Raw genomic sequence first — 17,994 nt, forward strand, 5'->3', positions numbered from 1 at the left:
TATGTAACTCTAAAATGTGGAACTGTGCTGGATTTGCCTTATAACTGAGCCAGAATGAAACTGAACTCACCTTAAAAAATTCAACTTAAGGAGAGAGATCCAAGATGGCTGATCACTAGCAGCCCGGGATTGTAGCTCCCAGTGAAAGCGCAAAGAACGAGAGGACGCCACACCTTCACATGAATTCTTGTTGCTCAGGCACCAGGAGATTCCCAGCGGAGGAGCCCCAGGGGTCGCCAGCGCGACTCTCATGACCGGCGAGGCGGTTTTGCCGGCGCCTCGGAGCGTCAGTTCTTGGTGCAGAGTCAGAAAAGCACCATCAATCTGAACGCCGCTGATTTCGTCGGCGCAGTGGGTTGCTCAGATTTCAGCGCTGAGAATCAGTAAGTTGGACGTCCACTCAGAAACCCAACTATAAAGACGGTAATTATAAAGACCACAGATGGATAAATCTACAAGGAAGGGAAGAAAACAGCCAAAAAAGGCTGAGAATACCCAAGATCAGACCGCCTCTCCCTCAGCAGGGGATCCCAGTTCCTCATCAGCAAGGAAACAAGGCTTGATGGAGAACGAGTGTGTTCCAATTACAGAAGCAGGCTTCAAAATGTGGACAATAAGAAACTTCTGTGAATTAAAAGAACTTGTTCTAACACAATCCAGAGAAACTAAGAACTTTGAAAAAAGGTTTGATGAAATGTTAACAAGAATACAAAAGTTAGAGAGGAATATAAGTGAATTGATGGAGCTGAAAAACACAATATGAGAACTATGTGAAGCATGCACAAGTTTTAACAGCCGAATTGATCAAGCAGAAGAAAGGATATCAGAGGTCGAAGACCAACTCAATGAAATAAAACAAGAAGACAAGAATAGAGAAAAAAGGATAAAAAGGAACGAGCAAAGTCTCCAAGAAATATGGGACTATGTGAAAAGACCTAATCTACGCTTGATAGGTGTACCTGAATGTGACAGAGAATGAATCCAAGCTGGAAAATACGCTTCAGGATATTATTCGGGAAAATTTTCCCAACCTAGTAAGGCAGGATAATATTCAACTCCAGGTAATACAGAGAACACCACAAAGATATTCCTCAAGAAGAGCAACTCCAAGGCACATATCACCAGATATCGTCAGATTCACCAGGGTTGAAATGAAGGAGAAAATACTAAGGGCAGCCAGAGAGAAAGGTCAGGTTATCCACAAAGGGAAGCCTATCAGACTTACAGCAGATCTCTCAGCAGAAACCCTACAAGTCAGAAGAGAGTGGGGGCCAATATTCAACATCCTCAAAGAAAAGAACTTTCAACCAAGAATTTCACATCCAGCCAAACTAAGCTTCATAAGTGAAGGAAAAATAAAGTTTTTGGTGAACAAGCAAGTACTCAGAGATTTCATCACCACCAGGCCTGCTTTACAAGAGCTTCTGAAGAACCACTACACATAGAAAGGAACAAACGGTATCAGCCTTTCTAAAAAAATACCAAAAAGAGCATCAATATAATGGAGAATTTACATCAACTAATGGGCAAAACAGCCAGCTAATATGAAATGGCAGTATTAAACTCACATATATCATTATTAGTTCTAAATTTAAATTGACTAAATCCCCTAATCCAAAGACAGACAGGCAATTTGGATAAAAAACTAAAACCCATCAGTATGCTACATCCAGACCTATCTCACATTCAAGGATACACAAAGACTCTAAACAAGGGATGGAGAAAGATTTACCAACTAAACAGAGAGCTAAAATAAATAAATAAAAAGCAGAAGTTACAATTTTTGCCTCTGATAAAATAGTTGTCAAAGCAACAAAGATCAAAAGAAGCAAAGAAGGATATTATATAATGATAAAAGGATCAATGCAACAACAAGAAGAGCTAAAGATCCCAAATACATACGCACCCAATACAGGAATACCCAGACATACAAGACTAATAAAGAGACTTAGACTCCCACACAATAATAGTGAAAGACTTCAACATTAATATTAGACAGATCAATGAGACAGAAAATTAACAACGATATCCAGGACTTGAACTCAGATCTGGAACAAGTAAAGGTAATTAACATTTATAGAATTCTCCACTTTAAATACACAAAATATACACTCTTATCAGTACCACATCATATCAACTTAGAAGTTTAAATGAAATGTTGGTTGGCTCCTTGTTTGTTATTCTCTTCCCTCATTTTCTTTTATGTCTCCATTATTAAGCACAATTATAGGCATACCCGTATTTAGACTGCATTCTAGCCCAGGCAATAAAGCAATACCCCCATTCTCTCTCCCTCTTCCTCTTTCTCTTTCTTCCTCTTCTTTATTTTTTTTCTTATTATTCTTTTTTCTCCCCCCCGCCCCAAAAAATAAAATAAAATTCAACTTAAGCTATCACCATGACCAGAAGCGCCAATGAGCCCATTACTTGCAACATTTGAAGCACTGAAGGGTGATAAAAATATGCAGCAAGACAAAAGCAGTGCAAAGGTAATCTCCAGGGTACTTACATAGATCTGATTGTTTCCAAAGCGCTTCTGAATCTCATAGAGTAGGCTGCCGTCATTGAGCTCGCTGAGTGTTGCCAGGTCATCATTTGGGGCCGGGGGCATTAGCTTGACCTGGGGAAGAACAGGAAGTATGATCAATTCTAATTGCTTTCCGATCAACTTTCTTCACAGTTGGATGTTCCACTTTTAATTACCTGTCAAAAGTTTAAAGACAACCTGAGTTAGGAACTGTTGTTAAAAGATGAAATGGTTCAATGAAAAAGAAAAAAAAAAATATCTTAAGTCACAGAACAATGTACTCAGATGAGAATTTCTGTTCTATCGTCCCTGGTGTGCAGATGCACACAGCCCGTTTGCTACCTTGTCACTCAGGCATTAGGTATGCCAAGATCATGCCAGCATGTTGACGCTTCTTATTCCCTACTGGTAACTCAGCTCTGCACTGTTCGCAGTCCTCTGAAAGACAGGCAGTTGAACCACTCATCTTATTGGTCCTCTTCCCTAAGCTAAAGCAAAACTTCTCATGTTACCATTGTTGGCATGGTAAGGAAGAAATGTGTATGGAATTTAGATTCTGCATTCATTCAGGATGAGGCTAGGTTTTAAAAGTAGGTTCTAGATCTTCCTATTCTGCTCTATATTACTTTTAAGATCAAAGTAGCTATGAGATTAAAATAACTGTCATAAAGAAAAAATGCTTTCCTATTCAATTTAATATACTGTGAAAGTTTAAAGACTGTGCAACATTTCAAATAAAAAAGATGAATTTGGATTCTTTAATTAAATGAAAATCCATTATTTTCAAATTAGAAATGGGCAATTTTAATTTGATGTACACAAAATATGCTGAGAAAAGTAGACATTTGATGTAATATGGTAGTAGTGTTTTTTAATGTCACACACAGAGGAGCAATGGAACAAGAATATTCATATCAATGTGAGTTGTTTGATACTCCTAGTAAATTTTTGATAATTGATATTTGTATTCACATTTGTACTCTATATTTATATTTGCATTTTGTATTTGTATCTGTATTATATATTATTAATAGTACATACCATTGCTAAATAATTTGAACATAAATATTTCTGCTTATCAAGTAAGTATAGTATAAAAAGTACAAAACATTTTTAATAAAGCTAAATTTAGGATTATTAATTCACAAAGTCAGTTTATTTTCTCCCCAGACTTTCTAAACCTAATGTATTAATAATAGAAACACAGGTTGGTGTGGTGGATCACACCCACAATCCCAGCACAGGGAGGCTAAGGCAGGTGGATCACTTGAGATCAGGAGTTTGAGACCGACGTGTCAAAACCTCACCTCTACTAAAAATACAAAAAAAAAAAATTAGCTGGGCATGATGGCACATGCCTGTAATCGCAGCTACTCAGGAAGCCGTGGTACAAGAATTACTTGAACCCAGGCGGTGGAGGTTGCAGTGAGCCAAGATAGAGCCACTGCACTACAGCCTGGGTGACAGAGCGAGTCTCTGTATCAAAGAAAAAAAGCCAAAAACAAAAAACAAAAAAAACCTCCCCACACACATACATACACACACACACACACACACACACACACACACACACACACACAGAGAATAATAGAAACACAAATTGAGTAGTAGGCATGTTGAAAGGTGAGAGCATGGTTTGTTATGAATTCTGGTTAGAATGGTGGCATAGCAGCAAACTTTATGGCACTGGAGTTCAAACCATTTGTATAAGCAGGAAACACAATATTCCAATACATGCATGTTTATTAAAAACGAATTTGTAAATTATTCCATTAGCTGGGCATGGTGATTTGCCCTGTAGTCCCAGCTACTCAGGAGGCTGAGACAAGAGGATTATTTGAGCCCCAGGGTTTGAGGCTGCAGTGAACCATGATAGTGTCACTACACCCCAGCCTGAGTGACAGAGCTAGGCCCTGTCTCAAAAAAAAAAAAAAAAAAAAAAAAATCTAGATCTCAGAAATATCAAGAATAAGCCTGTCTCCTTCCCCACCAAGATGCACAAACTCAAACACCCTGAGTTCATTATCTTATCTACTTTGCAGCATTTAAAGGAAAAACACTTCCAAATAGCTTTCCGCATTAACCTACAAAAAGCACATAATATAGTCTTACTAAAAGTAGTTATTTCATGTTGGGTTAGAGACATAGCTTTAAGGCGTTGATGCTGTCAGAATTATCTACTTAAACTGTTCAAGAGTTGTATCCCAAAACTGGTGCTTTTTGTTGATAAAAAATAGAAGTCATAATGTTCCAGCTATGCCAGTGTTTCCTGGATTGTCAAAACAATTCTGAAATTGTTTGATATCAACTTTTTAACATTATACGCCGAGTTCCACTTTGAGGAGTTTCATGGGCACAAAGCACGACCTAGACTGATAGCTGAGAGAGAAGCGTGAAAACAGAAGAAGTGATGCCGCCTTTACCGCAGCCCTCAGGCAAAGGAACTGGTGGTCTTGATCCAGGCAGTTTTTAGTTCTGCATTCATCGGTCGTGCAAATTCAGGTAAGTATCTTAGACAGTAATTTGAGCTTCCCCACTTCGAATGTTAGAAAATGCAAGCTCATCTAACTCTAAAACATCAATTATTTGTATTCAGCTGGGTGAACAAGAGTGTTTAAATCCCAGTCATACATCTTCCTATCTGTGAGTTCTTGAGTATTTTTCTTCCTTAACATCGTGAAGCTGCTTTTCATTCTCTATGTGATGAAAGATAGTATGTACTTCATAGAGTGGTTGAGGGAATTAAATATACGAGTAGAATTTGGTCCTGCACGTCCTCTGCAGCTTAGTGTCCCTCATTAGTGCCCTTAGTAACATATCTAGGGGCCATGGAGATCATGTAACTTCCTACCAGCTTCCCTTGGGGATAGGTGAGGGAGGCATGCAGGTGAGTGTGGAAAGCCCTGGGTCTGCCTGCACTGTTCTCAGCAAAGACGCTCGGCTTTCCTTTGCTTTAGGAATCAGAGTTCTCATTCACATATTTCTTTCTGAAGAAGGTTCTTCTACTGAATAACATTATTTTTTAAACTTTGGCATTCATTGTTACAGCCTAACATTCTTAATTAATGGGTGAAGAACTTGAGGCCCATAGAGGACATGTGCTTTTTCTAGGGTCACACAGTTGATAAATCAGAGGCAGAAGCTGGCATGATAACCACTGGGAAGCAGGAGGAATTCCAGTGGATAATGGATACATCTGATGACATCTGTTCAATAATGCGCCACATTTCCCTTGCTTATCTTCTTTGTTAGTCATCGTGGTAGAGGTTTAGCACAAAGAGGAACAAAGGAATGATATTTGTGACCTCCTCTATGAGGGGGAGAAGTTAGGACAGAAATAAGAAATTACAGGTACAAAATGTACAGGAAGGGAAAAGCATGACACTGAAAAGAGAAAAACTTCACATTAGATGGTCCAAGAAGTCCTCTTTGAAGAGGTCACACTGAATTTGAAATTGCACATAATTTTAAAAGGCAATCCTGTGAGATGTTGGGGGAGATGTCACAGGGACAGGGAAGGACACGGTGAGGGCTGGAAGGCGGGGAGGGGATGGGTGTGTGGGAGGCCCTGGAATCTGCCCTGGTGTGGAGGAGGTGGGAGGAAGCGGCAGCAGGGGATACCGAAGGAGCTGCCAAAGGGTCCTGAACCCTGAGGAAGAGCTGCTTCATTCCAGGAATTAGAGAAAGTCACAGAGGGTAATGAGCATGGGGACGACAAGACCAGCTTCACCGTGCTCAGACAGCTCTCTGGCAGCTGGAACAGAGAAAAGGCAGAAGTGGTGAGAACAGTAGTAAGCTCTAGAAAAAGTGGGTTCAAGGAAGAGGCCAAAGAGGAGGAGGAACGGATTGGATGTAGATTAATTTAAGAAAAAGAGGAGCTGCCATATGCAACTGTATGCAACTAAATTGCACTTGATTTCCCAACAGGGATTAATTTAGACAAGATTGAAGGTTTCCTTATGAAGATGGACAACTTGACTGCATTCCAGGATCACAGACTGGAACAGTTGCCTTTGCATATAAAAGTAATCTAGACAATAAGTGTAATTAGGTAAGAATGCATGTTCTAGAGGTTAAATAACTTTTGGCCAAAGTCCTAGGTAGAGAGACACATAAAAGGGAACTTTCACCATCAATTTAGAGATGGATGTAAATATATTTTCTTTTAATATCTTTGCAACATTTTTCCAAAGTACATGAACTTACACACACATATAGACAATTCCAAAAACTATCTATGCATGCATGTATGCCTGTATGTATGTACAAAAATAATCCATATGCATATTCATACATGTACATAATTGGATGTAGATTTATAATGATCGCAATAACTTTGAGCAATGCGAAAATAAGGCAAAACTCTCCAGCAAGTTAGCATACATCTTTAACTCCCAAAGGAATCAGAGAAAGGAGAAAGATCAAGAGCAAGATTAGTATTTTCTTCGGGAATAATGATTTATGCTAGGATAAAAAGATCCCGCTTACAGTCACGATGCTAACAACTTCAATGCAAATTTCTGTGTGCACATTTAGAAAAGGCATGAATAGTACTAACAGAAGTTCTGCATTCATTCCAGCAAGCCTGGAGCAGCTATCACAGACATCTCATTGGTATTCCTGTGGATTCTCGTCTTCAGTGGCACAGCTGTTACATGGGTCAGAGAAACTACTAGGCTGACAGTAAAAATGTGAATACTCCCTAGCCTGTTTACAGTTACACAGTGGGGTAGATTCAGTGTGAGAGCAGATCAAGGGAAGAGTTCCTTGCATTTCTCACATCCAGATTCCAAAATAAGCCGAAAGGAAGCTTTGGTAGTCAATCTTAAGCAAGGCTATCAAAGGAGCACATTCTTTCTATATTTCAAAAGCACTGTGACAGCTGATAAGTAGAAAGAAAAATAACAAGTATGTTGTGAATGTTTTTATGTTGCAGTTGTAGGTCAAAAAGTGGGCACCACCAATGTCTACCAAACAATCATCAGAGTAATTACCAGACAAGGACAAGAGATTACCTATCCTCTCCAAAACTGACCATTAAGATTTTTATTCTATATATTTCCTAAAGGAGAGATCTAAAACACAAGATAGACATAATTTAGAATAGGAGACCAGAAGAATTTAGGAGGAACACTTTGAGAAATGATTCGAGCTCCAAAGTGAATTTAAGTTTTGGAAGTTTTCGGAATTTGCTGATCCTTTGTCTCTAGTGTGTGGACACTGGTTTGAGCACCGTGGGCTTTACTGTGTTGTCTGGTTTTGTTTGCTTGTTTGTGACTTCTCTCTGGGGGGTTAGTAGTACATGTCCAGTGACTGGAAGCCCAACCGGCAACAGAGATGATCTGGCAGGTGGGATCAGGGCAACAGGATTTGGAGGAAGGCGGTCTAGGAGCAAATAACCCAGTAAGCATAAGCAAAGAAAAGAGGAAATGTTTTAAAAAAGACTCTGTGTTGACTGGAATGACCAGATTAGGAAAGGATGATCAAGTGACGCATACTTTACTTTGCTTCCTAAGGCCTCCACCCATGCCGTGCCTGGACGGTCCTGTGCAGTTTAGCCCTCCTTTTGTTATTCTGCGAAGTGTTTCTTAAATAGTGAAGTCTACCAGGCCCTTTCCCTTTCCCTTTACTTGGCTGGGGCTCTGTGGGCTGGTGTATGTATGTGCTGGTGTCTCTGTGGACTACAGGGAGAAAGTTATAGCCAATCCTAGAAATCTGCTGTGGTGCCCCCAGTAGAGCACTGGAAACAAAAGAAAAGAAACATTTCAGATTTAGACAATTCATTTAATGTTTTTTTTTTTTTTTTTTTGACACAGGGTCTCACTCTGTAGTCCATGCTGGAGCACAGTAATGACATCCTAGCTCACTGCAGCCTCCAACTTCTGAGCTCAAGCAATCCTCCCAACTCAGCCTCCTGAGTTGGTGGGACCACAGGTGTGTACCACCGTACCCTGCTAATTTTTAAATATTTTGTAGAGATGGGGTTTTGCTACATTGCCCAGGCTGGTCTTGAACTACTGGCCTCAAGCAGTCCTTGGCCTCTAAAAGTGTTGGGATCATAGGTATAAGCCACTGCTCTCAGACCGTTTAACTTTCTTGAGTTTAAGTTTGATCAGCTTGAAACTCAATTTGAAACTTGAGTTTAAGTTATGTAGCGAAAGTACACAATAACTCGCTCACAGTGACATTTTGAGGATTCAGATAATGTAGGTGAAAGCATTTTTAAACTTTGAAGTGTTAACCAACATATTATTTTGCATTATTATTTTCTAAAATATTCTACATTTACATTGAGAAGTATAAAATCCTTTGGATGTATTGACTGGAACTACGTACGTTTAGAGCAGATCCCTGCAAGGAATAGAAGATTTTATTGTTCTGGCAAAACTAGAGTATATAATTCCACTCAGTATCACACAGTCAGTCTATATAGCAATAAAAATAAATAATGCATCCATCTGACTGCATTTGTATTATGTTCCTGATAGTAACGTATGGTCTCACTTACTGTCATCTTCAAAACAACCATAAAGGGCTGGTCCTATGTACCCATTTTACAGATGAGGCTCAATGAGGCTGTGGAATTTCCACAGAGCTCCTGAGTTACAGACCTGAACCACAGCAAAGCTGCATGTCCCTGTCAGGCTTTCTCTCTACTCGAGGCTATCATGGCTTCACTAAATGGAATAAAGTCTTGACTTGAATTTCAACCTTAAACCTAAGTTAAATAAAATGTCAGAAAGAAGAGAGGGGGGAAAGGTGGGAAATAAGAAGTCAGGGAACCAAGAAAAGAATGAAAAAAACCCAGCAGTTAAGGGAGGGAAGGGATGGGAGAGGAAACCAGGAAGGAGAGGGAAGAGCAGGAAGCCTTGCACATTCTAACTAATTTAAGAAACAGTCTGAGTTCTCAGAGAAATCATAAAAACAAATGTTAATTTTAGTGGTTCTTGGAAATTTTTTAAAAAAGTTACAACGTTAAATCAAGCCTTTAATATTCATTTACACAGTTACCACTTGATAAGACCTACCCTTTAAAAATCTGGAAAGAGAGATGCTTACTAGTTTTTATTTTAATTTTTAAAATTTTTCCACATGATGTATTTATTTCTAAAATGTTAAATAGAACTTTAGAGCTTTGAAAAGTGTTTTGGAAAACTTTCCTATCGAATGTGAATACATAATCTGCTCAGTTTCTCGTGCTAATCTTCCCTGGAGAGAAGCATCCAGCCAGCACCTGGTGGGCAAGAACACATGGGAACATGATGAATACAGTGTGGCGTATCAGGGCGTGACTATTAGATCACACAGGAGCAGAGAGCCTGGGTAGCAGCCTTTCCATCTTGAATAATACAGAAGCAGAACATGGTTACAATTACTTTTTATGACTAGGATACAATTGTAAAAAGTCTACATTAAGACAGAAAAGTTATCCCATGAAGAATATGCCTGATATTCTTATGTTGTGAATGTCTTATGTTTGAAGGATATTTTATGTCTTTTGGAAAGATATTATTAAATTACCACTTAAAAACAATCAATCTGCTTATCAGAAATTGCTTTGACTCCACAGAGGGAGAAATTTCAGTACCTTGATGAAAGGGTTGACCTAGTTTGCTCTTCTTTAATTAAATAAATGATAGTCATACTTACTGCTGTTAAACACCTAATTAATACAGCTTGAAAGCAAATTAATAGAAATGGACAATAATTTCACATATACACATTGACTACAAGTCATGCCATTATCAATAATTGCATTCAAAAGTGTGTGTAGTTACTTTGAACAGTAGAAAATCAAGTAGCCTGAGATTTTCTACACATTTCTATAAACTAATTAAGACAAAATATTTTAAAACAATGCCAGTAAAACAAAAACACATTTTAAAGTTATCTTTAATTTCTCTAAGAAATGTAATTAATAATATTAATATTCCCATTCTTAATAACAAATTAAAGTATGGGGAAAATAACTTCTTAAGTTTAAAAACAGTGTTCAATTGTTGGTCATACTCAATTTCTTTGCTCACATACCTATTCTAACAGAATCATATGATGTAATGTTTTAATCAATCAATAAGTTATTGAAAAAATGAAGTATTTTCCCTCCAAAAAGGAAATATATATACGAATATATATATATATATACATATACATATATATATATGAGATATTATTTTGTTAAAGCTGAAGGTAAGTAGTAATGGGTTTATCTATAACAAGAGAAAATACCCCATATGACTTTATTCAAAGTGACTGCCCATGAAAATACCCCATACGACTTTATTCAAAGTGACTGCCCATGAAAATAATTAGGAAACAGAAATCATTCTTGAGATTCAACTGTTGTAAAGTAACTCAGAAATATGTTTCCTCACCACTCAACTGCAAACTAATTTGAATCTTAAATATCTGTATTGAAAACAAAAACTAAGCTTTTAAATTACTACATGTACGAGCACAGTGTTAAAATGTATGAGGGGGAGATGGTGTTAGACTTAGCTAATCAATAGTCATTTTTCCTCTAGTACAGGATACTAATTGCAGGATAGTATTAAATCATAACTGGAAATGGAAAGTTACGTCAGATATTAAAGTACACAAATTATATGGCTCAGAAACAATTCGAATGTTAACAGAAGTTAATAGGATCCTTTAGAAAGTTAAGACATATTTTGCAAGGTGTGATTGCTCACACCTGTAATCCAAGCACTTTGGGAGGCTAAGATGGGAAGATCGCCTGAGCCCAGGAAGTCAAGATCAGCCTGGACAACATAGTGAGAGCCCCATCTTAATAAAAAACAAAAGATAAAGACCAGGCATGGTGGCATACACCCTAGTCCCAGCTATCCGGAAGCTGAGGCAGGAGGATCACTAGAGCCTGGGAGACTGAGTCTTGATGAGCCACTGCACTCCAGCTTGAGTGACATGGTGATCTTCTGTGCTCAAAAATATATACACATTTTGTCTTAAAGTTTACCTAACCTTTAATTTGTCTAGTACTGTGGACTAATTGTATTCTTCCAAATCTATATGTGGAAGCCCCAATCCCTAATGCAGCTGTATTTGGAGATAGGGCCTATGAGGAAGTGATTTAGGTTGAATGAAACCCTGAGGGTGGGATCCTAATCCTACAAGATCACTCCAGAGAGTGCTCTCTCCCTGTTCCTCTCTGCCTCTCCCTCCTTCCCATTCATGCTGCCTCCTTCTGCTCACCCTGTGAGGGTGGGAAGGTGTCCTGCATCTGCCGCCAGCCTGTACCATGACCTTGGACTCTCAGAGTCCAGACGCCTTCATGACTGTGAGAAATGCATGTCTGTTGTTGAAGCCACCCAGACTGCGGTGTTTGTCATGGCAGCTTGAGCAGATGAATACACCTACTCAAATGTAAAAGTGTTTCAAATGTTTGGCTTACCTGTTTTAGTTACTTGAAATAACAAAAATTAATAAAATTTAAATTAAATTTTAAGAAGATCCTTAGAACACCTGGCTAAAATATCTGTAAAATATTAAAAATTAGACACACTGAAGAAAAATATTTTCCAAGATGGAAGTTATTTTGCCACTTATAAAACAGAAATACACAAAAGTCATTTATTTCTGTGGCCATAATAAAAGAAAATACATTAATTTCCATAACTCCAAGCTCATCCCTTTCTCCTCCTCCAAATAAAAAATTATCTCCCATAACTTGGGTACCAAAGCAGGACACTCACGTACACACAGACACACATGCAACATAAACACACAGATACACACACAAGGCGTGACCGTAGTTACTTTTAAGAATAAATGATTCAGTGACTGGTTTGCCCTTCTTGTTTGTAAAATATTTGGATCATTGAAATAAACCAAAAATCACAGAATACATAAAAGTAAAAATAATGACAAATGATTCAACTGGAAACATTTAAGAAGTAATATACTGGCTGAGCTTACATTCCTGGTATATAAGTGAAAACCAAAATTCAAATTGTAAAGAACAATAGCATTTATATTTGTGGATCAGTTTATGAAAACTGCAAGCAAAATATGAATCTATGCATTAAGTGGTCTTTGAATGGAAATTAGTACACATTTGTTTTTAGAATATGTTGGATTTTAATACATTACTTGATATGAAAAAGTACTAGCAGACACACAGTGAGGGTATGATTACCTGCTCGGGTTTGGTGGAACCACTCATCGTGGGGTTTTCAGGGGTGCTGTCCTGAGACTGCTGATTACACAGACCTTTTGTGGCATCCTTGAACATAGTGTCTTTTTCCAACAAACTGTCTTGCTTGGCGATTGGTAACACCAGGGGACTGCTACAAGAAAAATGTCAATGCTACAATTAGTATCTTTCTAAGGTTTCATCAAATGAAAACTGTCAGTCCAGGATAGCTGGACTATAGATGGTGATTTTATTTAGATAAGAAATACTTCTTAGAAGCTGCAGGAGAGAAATTCATGAGAAATCTGTAAACCTTTCGAAATTAATTCCAGGCTGTATTCAATTTTTACCTTTAAAAGAAAAAATATCTATTTATTTGAACTCCAGAAGAAAAGTTTACAAATGTATATCTGACTATAATAAACAAATCAATACTCGATTTAAGAGCTGGGATTGAAATGCAGGGCTCAACTAGGCACGGTTCAATATTTAACTGCAAAAATGGATTCCAAACAACCTAATAAAGGCACAATTGTATAATTAGTTTAAAAATTACTTATATAGAATTTAAAGTATAAAATCAAGGGCAAAATGTCAAGTTTGCAATGGAATAATATGAGAATTTAAAAAATAATATCTTTAAGGACTACAATATTACAAGCAGAGTAACTTCTGTTAATTCTGTACAGCTCAAAGGAGGCCAAAAATAAATACTTAATTTTTTATTCTTCTATTGACTTTATTGCCAAAATACAGCCACTATTTTATGTTCATTAAAAACAAATAGAAAATAAATGTTAAATTTGCATTGTATCACTTTACAATTTAAAAATGTGTCTCCTGAATTGTTAGCATATAAACAGAAATGCATATGTATTTAATCAAGTGAAATCTATATAAACGGAAGTATTTCATGTAGTCTACCATAGTCACTGAGATTCTAATTAGAGATTTTTTTTTGCCTCTTTTAAACTTCTATTTATTGAGTTCTAGTTTACATCCAGTAAAACTCACCCTTTGTTGTTTAGTTCAATGAGATTCAATTTTGCATAAGAAAAATAACCAGCCATGTACAGAATACTTTATCATTTCCAAGAGACCCTTTGTGCCCCTTGGAGTCAGTTATGATTAGGTATGTCAGTGGCTTCTCACACTGTGATTCTAACTTGAATTTTATTTTCTTATTTTAAAATACTTATTAAATAAAAATGGAAGATATTCAAGGTATATAATGTGGTAAATTGATATACATTTTGTAAAGGCTACTACCATTCTATTAATTAACGTATCACATCAGATCTCCAAAACTTGCTCATCTTATGACTTAAAAGTGTGTGCTCTGTGACTGACGCTTCTTGCTCACACTCTCTAATGCCTGGCAGCCACTGGTCTACTCTCTGCTTCTGTGATCTTCAGGTTTTTAGTGTCCACACACAAGCAAGATCATGCGCTATTTGTCTGTCTGTGTCTGGCTTACTTCACTCGGCCTAATGTCTTCCACATTCATCCACTGCAGATGACAGGATTTCCCCTTTTTTTGTAGCTGAATGATACACTGTACATATGCACCATGATTTCCTCATCCATTCATCTGTTCATGGGCTTTGTTTCCATATCATCACTATCATGAATAATGCTGAAATGAACATGGGATGGCACATATCTCTTTGAAATCCTGATTTCATTTCTTATGAATAAAATATCCAGAATTGCAATGCTGGAACATATGGTTGTTCTATTTTCTAATTTTTTGAGGGAACTCTGTACTTGTTTCCGTAGTGGCTGTGCACGTTGCATCCTCACAAATAGTGTTCAAGGGGCTCCTTTTCGCCTCACCCTCCCCAACACCGCTTATCTCTCGTCTTTTTGATAATTGTAATCCTTACAGGTGTGAGGTGGCATCTTCTTGTGCTTCGAATTTGAATTCTCTGATGACTACTGATGTTGAGTACCTTGTCATGTACCTGTTGGACAAAATTATATATGTTCTTTGGGAAAATGTCTATTCAGGTTCCTTGCTCGTTTTTAAAACTTAGGGATTTTTTTATAGTCAGCTGTGTGAGTTTATTAGATATTTACCCCTTATCATATATATTTTCACATACATATGCACATACATATATATACCTAAGTATATGATTCACAATTATCTCCTCCCATTAAACATGTTGCTCTTTCATATTGCTGATTTCACTGTTTTCTTTCCTGTGTGGAAGCCTTTTAGTCTGATGTAACTGACTTATTTTTACTTATTTTTTCTTTCGTCATCTGTGCTTTTTGTCGTTTGGTGTCATAGCCATAAAACTCACTGCCACAAAAGTTATTGAGGAGCTTTTTTCTTTTTTCAGGAATTTTATGGTTTTAAATTTTATATTTAAGTCTTTCACCCATTTTGTTTTAATTTTTCTACATGGTGTAAGACAAGAGTGCAGTTTCACTCTCGTATGTGAATATCCAGTTTCCACAGTAACAATTACTGAAGTAACTTTTTCCCCCATTGCATCTTGGTGCAAAGATCAATAGACAACAGATGCTTGGGTTTATTTCTGTGCTTTCCATTCTGTTCCACTGGTCTATGTGTCTGTTTTATTGCCAGTATCACACTATCTTGATTACTATAGCTTCATAATATAATTTAAAATTGAGGGATGTGATGCTTCTAAGTTTGCTCCTTCTGAAACAAATAGCATTTGCTATTTAGAGTCTTTTGTAGTTCCATACAAAATTTCTTTTCTTTGGTACAGTGTGGGCTCAAATATTTTGACTATTTGTATTGGTTTCTTTGTTTTCAGATTATTGAATTTATATATTCCATATCTAAATCACTTATCAGATATGCTCTTGGCAAATATTCTCTCCCACTCAGTATCTTTGTACTTTTGTTTGCATAACTGTGTTTCGAAGAAAAAAATTCTCTTACGGTTTGTGCTTCTTATAACTTATCTGAATTCTTTTCCTAACCCAATGTCACCAAAAATATCTCCTGGGCTTTATTCTAGAAATTTTACAATTTTAAGCTTTACACTTTGGTATATGACCCATTGTGACTTGCTTTTTGTATATAGTGCTATAAATGAGTTAAAGTACATTCTCATATGGATGTCCAAAGGTTTCAGCATTTTTTTTTTCAAAACATGACTTTCCCTTCCAATTAGCAGAACATCTTTGTTAAAAATCAATTGACCATATCTGTGTGGGTCTATTTTGGGACTCTCCATTGTATTTCATTGATATAATCATTCACTCTTAAATCAATACTACACCGTCTGATTCATGTATCTTCTCAATAAGCCTTGAAACCAAATTTGTTTTGGTTTCAAAACAAATTTGAGTCATCCAAATTTGTTTTCACTTTGAAAATTATTTGGCAATTAGAGATTTTTAGCATTTTCATATACATTTTGAATCTAGTTGTGAATTTTTACAAAAATACTTGCTTTGATTTTGATTAGCTTTGTATTCAATTGATAAATCAGTTTGGTGAGAATTGAAATACTTAACAATGTCAACTTACGTCATCTATGAAAACAGTGTTTTATTTTGATCTCTGTCAATTTCCCTTATCAACATGTTTTAGCTTTCAGAATTAAAATCTTCCAAATAATTTTTAGTTTTATTCTGTTTTATGCTTTTATAAATGTATTTTAAAATTCCAAGTCTGAGTGTAGAAGGACTGTTTGAGTCTAGGAGACTGAGACTAGCCTGGGCAACATACTGAGCCCCATCTCTATGAAAAGTAAAAATTAGCTAGCTGTGGTGGTGCACACCTGCAGTCCCAGCTACTCAGGAGGCTGAGGTGGAAGGATCACTCAGGCCCATGAGGTTGAGGCTGCAGTGAGCTGTGATTTCATCACTACACTCCAGCCTGGGTGACAGAGTAAGACCTGGTCTCAAAAAATAATTGAATAAATGAATAAATACAAATAAAATTCCCATTTCCATTTATTAAATTTTAGTATATAAAAACACAAATGATTTTGTATATTAACCTTGACATAGCAAGAACAGAGTAAACTGAAGGGTTGCTTTCAGTAGCCACCACAGTCTCACCATTTTGCAGCCCACCACTATGCCCTGCCTTCCAACTGAAATTTAGAACCCAGGAAAGCATGAATTAAAAAAGAGTCTATCAAATAGGCCAGGCCTGATGGAAAGGCAGGAATATTAAGAAAATAAGTTTACAGAAATGCAAGGTCAATTTCTCTTCCTTTGAACTCTGTATGATTATGTTTTACAGTGTTTTAGCCAACGAAAATATTTGTAAGTAGGTGAGGGGACGGGGGAGTAATATATTAATATGAGGTAGTGTGGTATAGTACAGACGTGTGGGCATATCTTTTCAAGTCAGTCAAAGTACCATGTTTGATGTCTGGTGAGTTATGTAGTCATTCTGTAAAACCAAATTGCAAAAGGACTATAGCAAACGACTCCTAACGTAATGTACATAAAGGGATTGGCACCATGACAATGGCCATAAGCAGGCAATAAAATCAGCTGCTGTTTGTATGTGTCTAGAACTGTCAAACTTCTGAGATTTCACCCTGCTTGGAATCTAACAAGTTAGCTTGTTACTATTTCATGGTTAGTTGCAGGCGACAAAAGTTCTGGAGCAGAGATAGAAGACTTTACTACTTATGGAAGACACAGAGCTTTATGTTTATATCAGTTCTCCTTTATCACTTGTCCCATGTAGTGGGGAGGGTACAGCAGGAAGGAGGCAACACAGGTGGCTCTTAGTGGATGCCAATATCAGAGAAAGGGCTGTTGCAGGAAAGAAAGTCAGCCAGATAGCAAGTACTTTTGAGCAAGCAACACACATTACATCAAGGAGAAAATAAGTCAGTCCCCTCCTTTGGGGAGTGAATGATAGGGTTCTTTAAAGTTACTCCGTTGCCTATATCGCTATCTACATATGCCCTGCAGTCTGACAAACTGAGCAAGAATGTGAAGGATGCTCAGGGACTCAGGTAGATGGTCCTTCTCCATAGTATAGTTATTAACTGGAAAAGTTTACTAAGAAAAGGGAAGGTTTATTATGCAACAATCTTGCATGTTCTTCACATGTACCCCAAAACCTAAAATGCAATAAAAAAATAAATAAATAATAAATAAAAATAAAAAAAATTTCATAGCCAGATCTGCTTGATTCTGTTGTGATTTGAATATTTGTCCCCAGTGAGGCAGTAGTGAGAGGTGGAACCTTTAGCAGGTGATTGGGTAATGAGGCCTCTATCCCCACGAATAAGTTAATCCATGCAGGGATTAATAGATTATTGGGTTAATGGATTAATGACTTATCATGAGGGTGGGGCTG

At 37.2% G+C, this 17,994-nt stretch overlaps 1 protein-coding gene across 4 annotated transcripts in view; it reads right to left on the reverse strand.

Annotated features, from left to right (window-relative positions):
- Positions 1-17,994, reverse strand: part of MYO16 (myosin XVI) — a 695,568-nt gene that overhangs the window by 349,912 nt on the left and 327,662 nt on the right. For all 4 annotated transcript variants that reach the window (XM_074387449.1, XM_074387448.1, XM_074387447.1 and 1 more), the window contains 2 exons: positions 12,684-12,834; positions 2,510-2,620 (listed from right to left, as the gene is read on the reverse strand). In XM_074387449.1, coding sequence (XP_074243550.1) covers positions 2,510-2,620; positions 12,684-12,834 — 262 coding nt within the window. The remainder of the gene's footprint in view (positions 1-2,509; positions 2,621-12,683; positions 12,835-17,994) is intronic.

The sequence above is a fragment of the Saimiri boliviensis genome, chromosome 16 (assembly GCF_048565385.1).
Source record: "Saimiri boliviensis isolate mSaiBol1 chromosome 16, mSaiBol1.pri, whole genome shotgun sequence".
NCBI classification, from domain to species: Eukaryota; Metazoa; Chordata; class Mammalia; order Primates; family Cebidae; genus Saimiri; species Saimiri boliviensis.